We start from the raw sequence: 17,812 nt of genomic DNA on the forward strand, positions 1-17,812 counted from the left end.
GTAAGAGATTGTGGGAATTATAGTCAAAAACATCTAGACAGCCAAATGTTCACTGCATCAGTCTCAAAAGTACATGTTGTTTATTTGTTTGTTTGTGTAAACTACTTTGGGTCTCATTTTCTTTAAAAATCCAAAGGGAGGATAGTGGTTGGGCACCCCATATCTGGAATTCCAAAACCCCAAATACTCCAAAATCATCCACATAGGTGGCTGGAATCGTGACATCTTTGTTTTCTGAATGGTTCAATACACACATGTACACAATTATAGAATATATTGTGAATAAAATTACCCTCAAACTATGTGTGTAAAGTATATATGAAACATAAATGAATACTCAAGTATAAGCCAAGCCGCTTTTAGGGCTGAAAAAGCCCCCCTCGGCTTATACTCAAGTGAGGGTCCTGGCTGGCTTATATTCAGTTCAGCTTATACTCGAGTATATAGGTAATCAGAGTTGGACGTTCTTATCTTATTAAAGTCTTATTATTATCTTAAATTACAGTTTTATATAAATATTCAAAAAACATTTAACCTACTGATGCCTCAATTAATGTAATGTTATTGGTATCTAATTTTAATTTTGAAATTTACCTGTAGCTGCAGCATTTCCCACCCTCGGCTTATACTCGAGTCAATAAGTTTTCTCAGTTTTTTGTGGTAAAATTAGGTGCCTCCGCTTATATTCGGGTCAGCTTATTTTGTTGTTGTTGTTTATTCATCCAATAGCTTCTGACTCTTTGTGACCTCCTGGACCAGTCTACGCCAGAGCTCCCTGTTGGCTGTTGCCACCCGCAGCTTCTTCAAGGTCAAGCCAGTCCCTTCAAGGATAACATCAATCCATCTCACCCTTGGTCGGCCCCTCTTCCTTTTTCCTTCCATTTTCCCCAGCATCATTCTCTTCTCTAAGCTTTCCTGTCTTCTCATTATGTCATCAAAGTATTTCATCTTTGCCTCTAATATCCTTCCCTCCAGTGAGCAGCCAGGCATTATTTCCTGGAGGATGGACTGGTTGGATCTTCTTGTGGTCCAAGGCACTCTCAGAATTTTCCTCCAACACCACTGTTCAAAAGCGTCTATCTTCCTTTGCTCAGCCTTCCTTATGGTCCAGCTCTCACAACCATAGGTTACTATGGGGGGGTCATAGTATATACTTATACTCAAGTATATATGGTACCATCTCCAAGATGTCTCTGTCTGTCTGTCTCTGTCTCTCTCTCTCTGTATATATACTGTGTATACACACACACACACATACAGACACACACACACATATGTATTCAACAATGTGAAAAATCCCAAATCTAAAGCCCCTGGTGATGGCGCAATGTGTAAAAGCGCTGAGCTGCTGAACTTGCAGACTGAAAGATCCCAGGTTCAAATCCCAGGAGCGGAATGAACGCCTGCTGTTAGCCCCAGCTCCTGCCAACCTTGCAGTTCAAAAAAATGCAAATGTGAGTAGATAAATAGGTACCGCTCCAGCAGAAGGTAACGGCTTTCCATGCTGTCATGCTGGCCACATGACCTTGGAGGTGTCTACAGACAATGCCGGCCCTTTGGCTTAGAAATGGAGATGAGCACCAACCCCCAGAGTCGGTCACAACTGGACTTAACGTCAGGGGAAAACCTTAACCTTAAAGCACTTCTGGTCTGGGTAATGAATGCTTCACCTGTAATATAACTAAATTAACAAACAGGGGGCTTGGACCAGTGCTAGATTGTGGCACATTTCCATGAAAGAATAAACAGTTGTTTTCAATGGGTACAAATATGATGACAGTTCCTGGCACATCAGAAAAAAAAACTGGCCAGTCCTCCGCATCAGATAGCTTAAGAAGCAGTGGCATAGGATGACAGTGATGATGAATGGTATATAGGAAGAAAGAGCATTTTGTCCCCAGTGGTCTAATAACTTGTTAATGGGTTTGTGTCAGAATTCAAAAGTATTCTTTGTAAACCAGATGAAGGAGCTGCAAAAAAATAAGATAAAACCTAATAAACAAAAATGTGGAGTCAGGGTTCCTGGCTGGGCCATGGGGCTGGATGGGAGAAATGGAGACCAAAGCAATTAGGGCTGAAGATAATGGGAGATGAGTCAGCACTGAGGCACTGCGTCCTTGCATAAAGGGCTAATGGACTGCATTACCAGAAGCTTGATGTCTACATTTTGGGAACTAATTCTCATTGGCTTTGATTAGGCCCTAGCGGATGCTATCTATACACTTCAGAATACTGCAGTTATAGACAGGCAGAAGATAATTATTAGGCTTGGGAGTTTTCTGAGCAGTTGTCCATCTTCTCCAACTGGGAGATCGGGGTTCAACTCCTTCCAGCCATGGAAACCTGTTAGGTGACTTTGGGCAAGTAAATCTCTCTCAGCCTCAAAAAAAAGCAACAGTAACCCCCTCTGAACAAATTCTGCCTAGAATATGTCATGATGGGTTCCCTCCTGGGTTACCCTAAATCAGCAATGAATTGAAGGCACATAATGACAATTATTTCCAGTTCCAGCGTGGTACTACTAATATCCTTGTGTTCAGGACAAATAGAAAAAGAAGAGAAAGGGAACAGAATGATGCAGAATGAAGTTGTGCAGGTCAACGGTACAGAAGGGCAGGTCTTGCCTCCACAGGATTAAAACTAGGAAAATAACAAATTTGAAAAGGAGTGTTACCCATTGAAGACAGCCTTCCCCAGTCTGTTGACCTCTCATGTTTGCTAACATGATATAACTGGAGTTTGACTATATTTGAGTAGTTTCAGTTTGGGGAGGTTGAATGCTAGGCAAAATGTGTAGATTGCAACAATTCATTTCCTTTTGTATAGTCAAAAAATGGAAAGAGATCTGTGTATATTTGTGTGTGTGTGTATTAGAAGTCGAGAGATGTGGCATTATTTCTATTAATTGAAATAATTGAAGTTAGTTTTGGCTAAAGTTATGTGCATGGTTAACCATGAATCAATCCCACATTATTTATATAATTTAGAACGGTTGCTCAAAAGCTAATTTGGCTTGAAATTTTTAAGGAATCCTATATTTACATTACATTATTCCATAAAAAGGAGTGTTGATATATCTTTGTAACACCTAAAAGTAGCATATTACTTCCAACCTCTTTGAAACTTTTTCCAGTATGAGACATGTATTATTTGTGCAATTTACAAAGTATTTCCAACAAGGATGGATTATATTGATTGATACAACAGCACCAGAGATGCCGACCTCCTCTTCCCTTGAGTGTTTTATACTTAGTTATGTATTATGCAAGAGGGGTTCTTGTCCAGCATTCTTCCTTTATTTGCTAATGGTTTGGTTTTCTCTTGAGCTGATGTGTCTGAGGCTTATTTATACAATTTCATCTTGCAGAGGATTGCTCAGACTGTATTTTATCACTGAGCAATCCTCTGCAAGATGAAATTATATAAATAAGTATAAAACACTAAAGGGAAGAGGAGGTCAACATCTCTGGTGCTGTTGTATCAATCAATATAATCCATTCTTGTTGGAAATACTTTCTAAATTGCACAAATAATACATTTCTCCATTTGCAAGTAGTTTTCCCTGAAGGTATTTTGAAGAATGAGACTGGGAACACTACTGCATATACTCGAGTATAAGCCTAGTTTTTCAGCCCTTTTTTTAAGACTGAAAAAGCCCCCCTTGGCTTATACTCGGGTAAGGGTCCTGGTTGGCTTATATTTGGGTCAGCTTATACTCGAGAATATATGGTACATTTATTATTTTTCTCTATTATTATTGGTATTATTACATTTATTATTTTTCTCTATTATTGTTGCTACTATTACATTTATTTTACTCTATTTTTATTATTAATAATAATACATTTATTATTTCACTCTAATCTTATTATTATTGCATTTATTATTTTACTCTATTCTATTATTACATGTATTATTTTCCTGTATTATTTATTATTATTATTATTATTATTATTATTACATGTATTATTTTACTCTATTATTATTAAAAGGATACATAAGCACATTTACATTGAAGAAGATGAGAATCATGATTGGATCAGAGTTGGACAGTCTTATCTTAAATTTGAGCTTTATGTAAATATTTAAAAACATTTAACCAACCTACTGATGCCTCAATTAATGTAATTTTGTTGGTATCTATTTTTATTTCTGAAATTAACCACCCTCGGCTTATACTGGAGTCAATGTTTTCCCAGTTTTTTTGTGGTAAAATTAGGTGCCTCGGCTTATATTCGGGTCGGCTTATACTCGAGTATATACGGTACTTGCAAATGGACTCTACCTAAAAAAAGCATGAGTTCTTGTGATATACAGTACTCTAAGATCCCTTATCCACACATTTAAAACCTAGTTTCATTTACCCACATTTCATAAAATATCCCCCCCCCCTCCCCGAAGTATTTCTGGACTTCTCTAGGTCTTCAAATGTGATTCTAGCACAGGCATGGGCAAACCTTGGCCCTCCAGGCCAACTCCAACTCCCACAATTCCTAACAGCCTCAGCTCTTTCCTTTTCCCGCTCAGCCGCGAAGAGTGTGTTGTTGGAAGGGGTTGTGATATCAGACTAGCGGGTTTATACCTTCGATTTCTCACTATACTGTTGCCGTTTTGCATGCTTTCATTGAAAATGCAAGGCAGTATATTCCTCTGTCGAACAGCTCTTACTGTCCGGAAACTCTTCGTAATGTTCAGGTGGAATCTCTTTTCCTGTAATTCAATCCATTGCCCCATGTCCTAGTCTCCAGAGCAGCAGAAAACAAGCCTGCTCCATCTTCAATGTGAATCAGCAAAAACACATATGGCCTAAGTCAGGGGTCCCCAAACTATGGCCCGCAGGCCATATGTGGCCCATCAAAGCCGTTTATCCGGCCCCCACAGCAGTGGCTCCCTCTTCCTCCGCCGAGGAAGGCACGTGTGGCGTGAAGGAAAAGGAGGGAAAGGTGTGCGCCTTCCAAAGCTTTGCTTGTGTTTATAATAGCATTTAAAATGTTATTTAATTAATACTTAATTATTAAGGGGTGCTTTGCTAGTGGTTTTGGTACACAAAAGCAGAAGGGGGTTGGACTAAATGGCCCAAGGGGCCCCTTCCAGCCCTCTTTATTCTTTTTGTTAATTATATTTTTATTATTATTATTAACATTGAGGTTGGGTGGCCATCTGTCAGGGGTGCTTTGCTTGTACTTTTGGTGCACAAAGGCAGAAGGAGGTTGGACTAAATGGCCCAAGGAGTCTCTTCCAACCCTCTTTTATTATTATTATTATTGACACAACGACATTGTATGACACAGCAAACAAGATAGATATGCTGGATTTCGTATCACAAAATCACAAGTCGAACATTTCCCAAGCATCTAGGACTGTGTGATGTATTTTAGGATGATGTGTGCAGATCCCAGTAGGGTGGCCTTTTGCATTTGGCAGATCGTAATTTTGTCAATGTCTATTGTTTCCAAATGCCGGCTGAGATCTTTTGGCACGGCACCCAATGTTGTTGTTGTTGTTGTTGTTGTTGTTGTTATTATTATTAACATTGAGGCTGTATTTGTTCCCCTTTTTTTAACTTCAAAATAAGATATGTGCAGTGTGCATAGGAATTTGTTCATAGTTTTTATTTAAACTATAGTCCGGCCTTCCAACTGTCTGAGGGACCGTGAACTGGGCCCCTGTTTAAAAAGTTTGGGGACCCCTGGCCTAAGTACTCTAAAGGCACCAGATCCTCACTTATGTTGGAAGCTAAGCAAGGTCAGCCCTGGTTAGTAGTTGGATGGGAGACCACCAAAGGATACCAGGTACTGGAAGCTATATTTGATAGGAAGGAACTGACAAAACATACTTCTGAGGATTTTTTGCATAAGAAAACTCTATGAAATTAATGGGGTTGCCATAAATAGAAAGGCGACCTGATGGCATAAATTCACACACGATAACATAGAATCGAAATAATCACATGTTTAAGGAGCCCTTTGCCCTCAGGCTTGCCATCAGAAAGATAGAATCCAAGAGGAAAAAGCAATGGAAAGAGAAAGCAGGAAACAAGGAAATTTAGTTACAATTTCTTAATATTTTGAGATTTCCTCATCCTAGTGGAGCTGCTAGGCAGGGGATGCCCTGGGAGGGGAAAAGTTAATGGAGTTGTTTTCTCCGGAGGGCTGACAGTGGTGATTATAATTCCCAACAATTGGGTTCTGTCCTTGAAGTTGCTTCTCATTTACCTCCTGCTGTAGCGGAGTAACAGTTAACTATATTAATAAATACTTTATTTTCCCTCTAATCTGTTTCCATTTTAATTACACCTAGCTTGAACTCTATGAACCACAGAGAACCCCCTCCTATGTAACTTGATAGATTCCCCTGAAAGTCTGAAGAATTGCCTTTGGATTTGATTATTCCAGCGATTTGCTCCTTTGTGAATTGGTGAAGTTTAGGTTATACATAGAATTTTAATCACCAGTCTTAACATTTGGCTTCATACAGAGCTAAACTCAAAGGCATAACAGTGGAATCTCCTATATTAACACCATCTCCTTCTTTGATTAAAAACTCTTGGTTAAATACAGTCTGAGCCTAGTGGCAGCTTGAATTTTGTTCTGCATGTTTGAGCACCAACTCTTCAGATCCATCAATACCCCTTTGTGACCATTTTTTTAAAAAAGAGACCTCTTTGTTCTCCCATTCCCGCAATATCTGGACAGAGGAAGAGGGAGTATCTTTTAAAGTATGTTACTAATAGTCTTCATATATTTTCCCCTAAAATTTGACAATGGAGACCAAATACTTTGAAGTTCAAGTAATCTATTTGGTGTGACATCGGATCTTTTCTTTGATCCCAAATGTAGTAAAGATACAGCTGTGATTTGCAGCCAAAAGAATCAGCTTTTTCAGTGTGTTGTGGAAGGATTTCATGGCCAGAATCACTGGATTGCTGTGAGTTTTCCAGGCTTTATGTCTATGTTCCAGAAGCATTCTCTCCTGACATTTCGCCCACATCTATGGCAGGCATCCTCAGAGGTTGTGAGGTCTGTTGGAAAATAGGCAAGTGGGGTTTATATATCTGTGGAATAATGTCCAGGGTGGGAGAAAGAACTCTTGTCTGTTTGCAGCAGGTGTGAATATTGCAGTTGGCCACCTTGATTAGCATTGAATAGCCTTTCAGCTTCAAGGCCTGGCTGAGTCCTGCCTGGGGGGAATCCTTTTTTGGGAAGTGTGAGCTGGTCCTGATTGTTTCATGTCTAGAATCCCCCTGTCTACTGAGTGTTGTTCTTTATTTACTGTCCTGATTTTAGAGTTTGTTTTAATCCTGGTAGCCAGATTTTGTTCATTTTCTTGGTTTCCTCCTTTCTGTTGAAATTGTCCACATGTAATTGTCCCAACAAAGAATTCCCCTGGGTAGGAAGCAGCCAGGCTTTGAAGCTGCAAGGCTATTCAATGCTAATCAAGGTGGCTAGTTGCAACATTCACACTTTCCTTAGGCAGGCAAGAGTTCTTTCTCCCACCCTGGATATTATTCCACAGATATATAAACCCCATTTGTCTAGTTTCAAACAGCCCTCACAACCTCTGAGGATGCCTGTCAGAGATGTGGGTGAAATGTCAGGAGAGAAGCTTCTGGAACATGACTATACAGCCCAGAAAACTCACAGCAACCCAGCTTTTTCAGTGTCTGTATCTACATTGTGGGATTCCTTGACTTTGTAGGCTGGAGTGGAGCCTTCCTGGTTAAGCAGTTTGTTGTCTGGCAAGGACTTTGTTTAGACTCGTGTTTTTGCTAATATTTTATTTATAGCATCGCTATGTCTTTAGACCCTTGTTCTGCTATTTTAGAGTAATTTTATCATACAGATGGTCCTTCCTTATTCATGGGTTCTGTATCCACAAATTCAATCACTCATCCAAGGGTTGAAAATGTTTTTAAAATGTTAACCACACAAATATGGAGGGTCAGCTGTATAACATAGGGGGTGTATTACACTGATACATTGTTCCTTTCTGGCTGGCAGTCATTCTTGCTTTCAGATCCTTTTTTTTAAATAAACAGAACCCTGTCATGGGGTTTTCATGGTAAGATTTGTTCAGAGAGAGTTTGTCATTGCTTTCCTCCGAGGCTGAGAGAGTGTGACTTCCCTAAGGTCAACCCAGTGGATTTCCATGGCAGGGTTCCACTCCAGGTCTCCTCAGCCCAACACTCAAACTACTATTAAACACTGGGTGTCTCTCTCATGGTAATATAAAGGTAAAGGTAAAGGTTTCCCCTGACGGAGCGGTACCTATTGATCTACCCACATTTGCATGTTTTCGAACTGCTAGGTTGACAGAAGCTGGAGCTAACAGCGGGCGCTTACTCCGCTCCCCGGGATTTGAACCTGGGACCTTTCAGTCTGCAAGTTCAGCAGCTCAGCGCTTTAACACACTGAGCCACCGGAGGCTCCCTCATGATAATATACGCAAACAATATTTGTATTACCTGGGTTAAGAAAAACACTTACGAGTCCAAAGTGAAAATGGAGATAATTTTAAGACAGTTTTCCAGCACTGATTATATACAATATATACATCTTCTTTCCTTGACCCTTAAATACATAAATATCATTGTTAATAAATGATGCTGGTCTATGACTGTAATAAAGAATGATTTGAGATTTGATTGTTAATTAGCCTTCTCTATTTAGTCCAACCTCATATCTATTTCAAAGAATGTGTGTTTTTGGCCCCTTCTATACTGCCACATAAAATCCAAATTATCTGCTTTGAACTGGATTATATGAGTCTACACTGCCATATAATCCAGTTTAAATCAGATAATATGAATTTTATGTGGCAGTGTTGAAGGGGCCTTTGTTCTCTATATTTGTATGTGGTAAATCTCACTGATATACACTGCTGTGAAGTTTTGGGATACAAGTGGTATGCATAGGTTTGTAAAAAGGAAATTCATAATAAATATTGCAGGAATTCTAAATTTGATCCAGTGAACTTCTAAACAAACTGACGTTATTAACAATATTGTCAGTATAAACATTAATCTGTTTTTGTCCTTATTGTTTTTTTACTCACAGATTTTCAACATCCAAGTAACTTGGGTATAATAAGCAAGCTGTTTCTCTTTTGTAGGGCATGAGCCTGGCCTTGTACAGCTGGTGAACTACTACAGAGGAGCCGATAAACTTTGTCGCAAAGCTTCTTTAGTGAAGTAAGATTTCTCTGTGTGTTTGTATGCATGTGTGCACTTGAATACTTAATGTCATAGAATCATAAAATAATACAGTTGAAAGAGACCACATGAACCACCCCCCTGCCATGTAGGAAAAGCATAATAAAAGCCCCTCTAGTCACATCATGAGTCAGAAATGGCTTTAAAGTACACAACAAATTGATATGATAACAAAAAGAGCATATGCAAATGCCTTATATTGAGTCAGATGCTTGGTCCATTTAGTTCAGTCTTACTACCCTGATTGTCAATGGCTCTGCCATTTCGGAATGTAATTTTTCACAGTCATGGCTAAAGATACAAAACAAAGTTGGACAAGGTGAAATAATACAAAGGTTGAATGAAAAGTAATGCCTCCACCTTCGTAACTCCTCAACAGATGGCAGTACTGGTATGCTGCAGGTATTGGCTTGTTCATTAGACTCTCCTCTACAGTTCCATTTGGCGGGAAGCTTTAGCATTGAGCAGTTGTGTTGTTAAAGTGTGAAGTATGGAACTCTGCGCAGACGGTCGGTCAATGCGACTTAAGCAACATGCAGTCATTAAATTCTTGACAGCAGAAGGTGTCACCCCAAAGGAGATTCATCGGAGAATGCAAGCCATTTATGGTGATTGTGTTGATGTGAGTACTGTGCATTGTTGGGCGAGTAAGTTTAAAGATGTTGAGGTGGGAACATCTGACTTGCGTGACAAACAAAGAGTTGGATGTCCTGTGACAGCAACCACCGAGTTTCACAAGCAAAAGGTTGACAGATTGATTCAGGACAATTGTCGTATCACTCAGAGAGAAATTTCAAGCATAATTGGCATTTCACAAGAATGTGTGTGTCACATTATTGCTTTGCTTGACCATCAGAAGATCTGTGCACGATGGGTACTGTGAGACGCTGGTTGTGGAAACAGGGTGTCAACTTCTTCCGTGACCGCTTCAGAAAACTTGTTCATCATTGGCAGAAATGTATCCAATTGTCTGGTGATTATGTGGAAAAGTGTATAGTGGTAGTTAAAGAACACATTCTAAGGATTATTTATTTGATTTATTAAAATATTCCCATCCAAACCCAAGTAACAAAGGTGGAGGCATTACTTTTCATTCAACCCTCGTACATTACTTTTGTTGCATGAATGCTGCCAAAAAGTAAGTTTCCCCATAGTTATAAATTGTACATGTACTTGCTTTGTGCAATAGGGCAGTTGGAGACCATTTATTTATTTACTACCCTGTTTCCCCGAAAATAAGACATCCCCGAAAAATAAGACCTAGTCGAAGTTTTGCTGAATTGCTAAATATAAGGCCTCCCCCGAAAGTAAGACCTAGTAAAGTTTTTGTTTGGAAGCATGCCCAGCGCCTGCCAAACAGAACACCAGAGCATGCAGGATGGGTAAATGTACATATCAGTTGTACATGGAAATAATGGTACAGTAGAGTCTCACTTATCCAACATAAATGGGCCGGCAGAACGTTGGATAAGCGAATATGTTGGATAATAAGGAGGGATCAAGTCAAGGCCATCGATTTCTTTTTATTTAACTTGAGACCTGCCACTTTACCATAATCCAGAACGTTGGATAAGCGAATGTTGGATAAGTGAGACTCTACTGTAGTAACAAGAAATTCTTGATAGGATTCACAGTTTGTCTGATTATGCTGATTTGTGATGACAACTACTGTACAGTATATAATAAATGTTCTTTTTTTTGTTTAACAATAAATGTGAATTCTTCTTCATGGAAAAATAAGACATCCCCTAAAAATAGGACCTAGCACATCTTTGGGAGCAAAAATTAATATAAGACACTGTCTTATTTTCGAGGAAACACGGTATATTTCTATCCCACTCAATCTCACCCCAAGAAGGATTCAGAGCAGCTTAAAATTTGTCAGAATTCAATGCATGCTTCCATACCCTCTTGCGCAAATGCAGAATGATCCATGAAGTTAGTACCTTTTAGCAATCCCACAGAGAATATGGAAGGGGACATAAAGCTACAACTTACAAGTTGAGGAAACCACACAAAATCCCTCTTTTCTGTTTAGACTCATCAAGACAAGCCCGGAATTGGTGGAGTCTTGCACGTGGTTCCCAGAATCCTATGTGATTTATCCAACTGACCTGAAGACTCCAGTGGCCCCAGCACAGAATGGGATTCAGCACCTGGTAAACAACACAAGAACGGATGAGAGGGAGGTCTTCCTGGCGTCCTATCAGAAGAGGAAAGAGAGCGGAGAAGGAACTGTGTGGATAGCCAAGTCTTCGGCAGGTGCCAAAGGTTAGCATCACACAAGACTGAATGGACTGCTTTTCTATTCGTGTAGATATTTATAATAAATAATTCACTAGTGTGTATGCCTGCTGTTCTCTGGGTATACCTTCTCCCATCCATCACAAGCCGCCACCTCTCCTTTCCTCTCCCTTCCCCTAGAACTAGGGAAGCCGGGCCAGAAGGACCACCACCCTCTTCCTTTCTCCCTTCTCCAACTTGCTTCCGTCTTTGCCTGGCCCTTTCAGTGGGTCTTCATATTTCTTCTATAGCCCAGTGGTTCTCAACCTGTGGGTCCCCAGATGTTTTGGCCGTCAATTCCCAGAAATCCTAACAGCTGGTAAACTGGCTGGGATTTTTTTGGGAGTTATGGGCCAAAATACCTAGGGACTCACAGGTTGAGAACCACTGCTCTAAGCCCTCCTCCCTCACCCTGGACTTCCCACAGATATATATATATATATATATATATATATATATATATACACACACACACACACACACACACACACACACACACACACATATATATATACACACACACACACACACACACACACATACACCTTCCTTGCTGAGTTTCTCCATACCTCACAACCTCTGAGGATGCCTGCCATAGATGTGGGCGAAACGTCAGGAGAGAATACTTGTAGAACATGGCCATACAGCCCGGAAAACATACAACAACCCTGTGATCCTAGCCATGAAAGCCTTCGATAACACCTCCTCCATTTGCCATCTTTTCCTCTGAGGCAGCCTTTTTATGTCTACTCTGCCCTCTTGTGGTTGCATCTGAGTGTTGCAGCACGAGGCTGCAAATATAGGTTGTTTTAAAGATAAGGCAACAACCAAAAGTGGTGGAGTTTCAAAAACCCCACCAACATTTTAAGTTGGATAATGAAAGCTAAGTGTACCAAGTTTGGTACAGATCCATCAAGCCATGTAGAAGGCTTCAAAGTACAAACATACATACGTACATACATACATAGTTTTCCCCCGGTGGCGAAGTGTGTTAAAGCACTGAGCTGCTGAACTTGCAGAACGAAAGGTCCCAGGTTCAAATCCTGGGAGCGGACTGAGCGCCCGCTGTTAGCTTCAGCTCCTGCCAACCTAGCAGTTCGAAAACATGCCAATGTGAGTAGATTAATAGGTACTGCTCCGGCAGGAAGGTAACGGCGCTCCATGCAGTCATGCCAGCCACATAACCTTGGAGGTGTCTATAGACAACGCCGGCTCTTCGGCTTAGAAATGGAGATGAGCACCAACCCCCAGAGTCGGTCACGACTGGACTTAACGTCAGGGGAAACCTTTGCCTTTTATATAAATAGAAGAAGCAACAATACAGTCATAAAAACTAAAAACATTTTTAATTTTAAAAAGTACATTCTGTATTTCTCCTTTCCCCCATGAAAAGCCTACTAATACTGTTGTCCTTTGCAAGGGATCACATTAATTAATTAATTAATTAATTTATGGTATTTATATCCCGCCGTTCTCACCCCAAAGGGCAGATCACAAAACACATATATGGCAAACATTCAATGCCGATTGTAACAATGACAAAACAGATAACAATAGAAGTATATCTAGGCTTCCCCATCTTTCAGCATCTTTGGAGGCTGTGCTCCATCTCCCTACCAAAGAGCTTTCTTTTGTTCGTTAACTTCCTCCTTTTTCTGATCAAACCTTGAATCTAAATACCTCCCCGCTTTGATGTGGTTCCTATTTATCTACTTACATTTGTTTTCGATCTGTTGGATAGACAGAAGCTGGGCTAAAGGTCAGGAACTCACCCTGACCCGGGCTTCGAACTCTGAACTTTCTGGTTGGTAAGATTTATTGCAACTTGGTGATTGCTGTTCAAAAGCCTGGCCCATTCCTGTGCCCTTTGTGTAATATAGTTTCCACTTATAATCCGGAACCCTTTTTTTCTTAGCCAGAAAGAACATAGCCTTGAGCTTCTGGCCAACACAATGCAACGAATTGCATTGCAGGACCTTGAAATGCCTGGAGAAGTGTTCTCTATAGGCCTCCTAATACAACTTCCAGCAGACGTTGACCTTAGAATTGCACTGAAGGATTAAAGAAAGCATAATTTTAGAAATCTGTAGTCTTCCGATGCAATTTTATGGTACTGTATTCAAAGTTCTCTGCAAACCCACAGTCAATGAGATTGCTTAACAAAAAGGCCTACTATATATACAAACTGTAATTTAATCTCAGAACTCTAAATTTACCTTGGTTGTAGAAAAATGTAAGTTGCTCTTTTGTTTTCGTTTGTTTAGGTGAAGGAATTCTTATTTCTTCAGAGGCTTCTGAACTTCTGGAGTTTATAGATACTCAAGGACAAGTACATGTGATTCAGAAATACCTTGAGAAGCCTTTGCTCTTAGAACCAGGTCATCGCAAATTTGATATTCGGTAACTTTACTGCATCTATATTTTTAAAGGTTTAATCATAGTTCAGTTTGATTTTTATATATATTTAAAAAACAACAACACAATCTCTATTTTCTTTTGACTTTTAGAAGCTGGGTGCTAGTGGATCACCTGTATAATATCTACCTCTACCGAGAAGGCGTTCTACGGACCTCTTCTGAAGCTTACAATAGTGCTAATTTCCTGGACAAAACCTGCCATTTGACCAATCACTGCATACAGAAGGAATATTCTAAAAACTATGGGAGATATGAAGAAGGGAATGAAATGTTCTTTGAGGAGTTTAATCAGTATCTCATGAGTGCTTTGAACACTACTCTGGAAAACTCAATCTTATTACAAGTCAAAAACATAATAAGGTAATGCAGCATGAGAACTACAGTGAGGCAAAGCTTGTTGTTATTTGGACTGCTGTGAGTTTTCCAGGCCATTGTTCCAGAAGCATTCTCTCCTGATGTTTCGCTCACATCTATGGCAGGCAACCTCAGAGGTTGCGAGGTCTGTTGGAAAATAGGCAAGTGGGGTTTATATATCTGTGGAATGATGTCCAGGGTGGGAGAAAGAACTCTTGTCAGTTTGAGGCAAGTGTGAATGCTGCAACTGATCGCCTTGATTAGCATTGAATAGACTTGCAGCTTTAAAGCTTGGCTGCTTCCTACCTGGGGGAATACTTTGTTGTAAGGTGATTAGCTGGCCCTGATTGTTTCTTGTCTGAAATTCCCCCCTCTTTTAGTGTTGTTCTTTATTTACTGTCCTTAATTTAGGGTTTTGTAATACTGGTAGCCAGATTTTGTTCATATTCATGGCTACCAGTATTATAAATCTCTAAAATCAGGACAGTAAATAAAGAACAACACAAAATAATTCTATTTTAATGTTTGCTTTTTTTTTACATTTTAAATTGTATATTATTGCTTTTATGTGAAGCCGTTTTGAGTCCCCTTTGGGGAGATAAAGCGGGGTATAAGTAACTATAAAGGAGCCCCCAGTGGCGCAATGGGTGCCGGCAGGACTGCTGACTTGAAGGTTGGGTTGCTGACCTAAAGGTTGCTGGTTCAAATCTGGAGAGAGCGTGGATGAGCTCCTTCTATCAGCTCCAGCTCCCCATGTGGAAACATGAGATAAGCCTCCCACAAGGATGGTAAAACATCCAAACATTCAGGTATCCTCTGAGCAATGTCCTTGCAGACAGCCAATTATCTCACACCAGAAGCGACTTGAAGTTTCTCAAGTTGCTCCTGACACAAAAAAAGTAAATAATAATAATAATATCCTAAAGAATTCTGAGGTGTGTTGTTTGGGAAAGACTGTAAATCGTCTTGTCTGAGTCCCCTGTTGGGTGAGAAGGGCAGGATATAAATATTGTAATAAATAAAATAAATATACTTCCCCGTACTCCAGCATTAAAGCTCTCTCCCTCACAAAACTACACATCCCAGAATTCCTTAGCACAGAGCCATAGTAATTAAAGTGGTGTCAGACAGTAATATTTATGCAATGCGAATATATCCTTGCATCCCGAGGAGACTCTTTCTGAAACTCCTGACTTTAATGCACCTTAACTGTCATACTCCAAAATCTGAAATAATTCTGACGGCCGATTTACCCATGTCCTGTGCTTTTTCACAGAAGTTGCCTTATGTGTATAGAACCTGCGATCAGCACCAAACACCTCCATTACCAGAGTTTCCAGCTCTTTGGCTTTGACTTCATGGTGGATGAAGACTTGAAGGTCTGGCTAATTGAAGTCAACGGTGCCCCTGCGTGTGCCCAGTAAGCACCCTTTTCTTGTTGCATATTTTTGCATGTTAATACAATTTCCTAGAGAGGCCACAATATATTTATTTAAATGTTGGACAATAAACGTGTAATTCTGAAGGTTGCCGTTGGCTTTATTTGAAAGAAGACTACACATATGCAGAAGTAGCTTTTCTCCCTGGGTGTGGTCATTACCCATACATTGGGAACAAGAAACTAAATTAAAGGCTAGACCCACAATAGGGTAACTTCCATATTAGAGTACTGCAATGCACTTTCCTTGGAGCTAGCTACCCTTGTGGATATCACACTACAACCATGTAACACTAAGGATAGTCACTGGCAACCAGTATGCTTCTAACCCAAATTCAAAGTGCCGATAATGACATTTAAAGCACTAACCAGCACGGGACCTGGATACTAGCTAGACTGGGTCTCAATCAAAAGAGAACAGCAAATAATAAGAAGAAGAATAATAAGAATAATAGGGTTTCTGTGAGGTTTCTGGGCTGTATGGCCATGTTCCTGAAGCATTCTCTCCCACATCTATGGCAGGCATCCTCAGAGGTTTTGAGGTCTGTTGGAAACTAGGCAAGTGGGATTTCTATATCTGTGGAAAGTCCAGGGTGGGAGAAAGAACTCTTGTCTGTTTGAGGCAAGTCTGAATGTTGCAATTGGCCACCTTGATTAGCATTGAATAGCCTGGCAGCTTCAGAGCTTGGCTGCTTCCTGCCTGAAGGAATCCTTTGTTAGGAGGTGTTAGTCAGCCATAGCCGAGCACTTGATGAACCAACCTGGACATAGCATATTATTTTAGAACACAGGAATGCTGGACCACTCTAACAACCACTATGTCAGACTACACAGAGAAGCCATTGAAATCCACAAGAAGCATATGGACAATTTCAACATAAAGGAGAAAACAATAAAAATGAACAAAATCTCGCTGATGATTGAATAAGATTGTTTTGTGTCTTATGGTTTTATATTTTTAAGCTATTTTAAATTATAGTTGACTGTTCTGTTTTAATTATGATGTATATATGTTTTAAACTGTTTTTTATGATATTTGATGGTTGAGCTTGTCCCTATGTGAGCCACTCTGAGTCCCCTCGGGGAGATGGAGGTGGCACACAAAAATAAAGTTATTATTATTATTGTTATTGTTATTGTTTTTATTGTTAAATCTGGCAACAAGTATTAAAAAGCTCAAAAGTCAGAACAGTAAATAAAGAACAGCACTCTGAAAACAGGGGAATTCCAGACATGAAACAATCAGGGCCAGCTAACACCTCCCAACAAAGGATTCCCTCAGGCAGGGAGCAGCCAGGCTTTGAATCTGCAAGGCCATTAAATGCTAATCAAGGAGATCAATTGCAACATTCACACTTACCTCAAACAGACAAGAGTTATTTCTCCCACCCTGGACTTTCCACAGAAATAAAAACCCCACTGGCCTAGTTTCCAGCAGACCTCACATCTCTGTGGATGCCTGCCATAGATGTGGGCAAAACATCAGGAGAGAATGCTTCTGGAACATAGCCATATAGCTCAGAAAACTCACAGACACCCAGTGATTTCGGCCATGAAAGCCTTCAACAAACAACAACAACAACAACAACAACAACAACAACAACAGCATAATAATAATAGTAATATAAGGCATGTCTCCCTGCATATACTTCTGCGCAAGAGCTGAGATTGTTGGACACCCAGTGATTCCAGCCATGAAAGCCTTCAACAACAACAAACAACAACAACAATGTAATAAAGTAGAGTCTCGCTTATCCAACATTCTGGATTATCCAACGCATTTTTGGAGTCAATGTTTTCAATATATCGTGATAGTTTGGTGCTAAATTCATAAATACAGTAATTACTACATAGCATTACTGCGTATTGAACTACTTTTTCTGCCGAATTTGTTGTCTAACATGATGTTTTGGTGCTTCATTTGTAAAATCATAACCTAATTTGATGTTTAATAGGCTTTTCCTTAATGCCTCCTTATTATCCAACATATTCGCTTATCCAACATTCTGCCAGCCCATTTATGTTGGATAAGTGAGATTCTACTGTACTTGTGTCTTTTGTGCAGCTGATGCAGTTATTATGCTTGTGCATGAATTCTTCTGGATCAGT

The 17,812-nt window shown here is 39.9% G+C and overlaps 1 protein-coding gene across 1 annotated transcript in view; it reads left to right on the forward strand.

The window, feature by feature from the left end:
- Positions 1–17,812, forward strand: part of ttl (tubulin tyrosine ligase) — a 42,088-nt gene that overhangs the window by 13,471 nt on the left and 10,805 nt on the right. Inside the window, exons 2-6 of the mRNA XM_003227006.4 lie at positions 9,112–9,190; positions 11,250–11,482; positions 13,759–13,894; positions 14,002–14,271; positions 15,542–15,685. Coding sequence (XP_003227054.1) covers positions 9,112–9,190; positions 11,250–11,482; positions 13,759–13,894; positions 14,002–14,271; positions 15,542–15,685 — 862 coding nt within the window. The remainder of the gene's footprint in view (positions 1–9,111; positions 9,191–11,249; positions 11,483–13,758; positions 13,895–14,001; positions 14,272–15,541; positions 15,686–17,812) is intronic.

This window comes from Anolis carolinensis, chromosome 1 (genome assembly GCF_035594765.1).
Source record: "Anolis carolinensis isolate JA03-04 chromosome 1, rAnoCar3.1.pri, whole genome shotgun sequence".
In the NCBI taxonomy this organism is placed as follows: domain Eukaryota; kingdom Metazoa; phylum Chordata; class Lepidosauria; order Squamata; family Dactyloidae; genus Anolis; species Anolis carolinensis.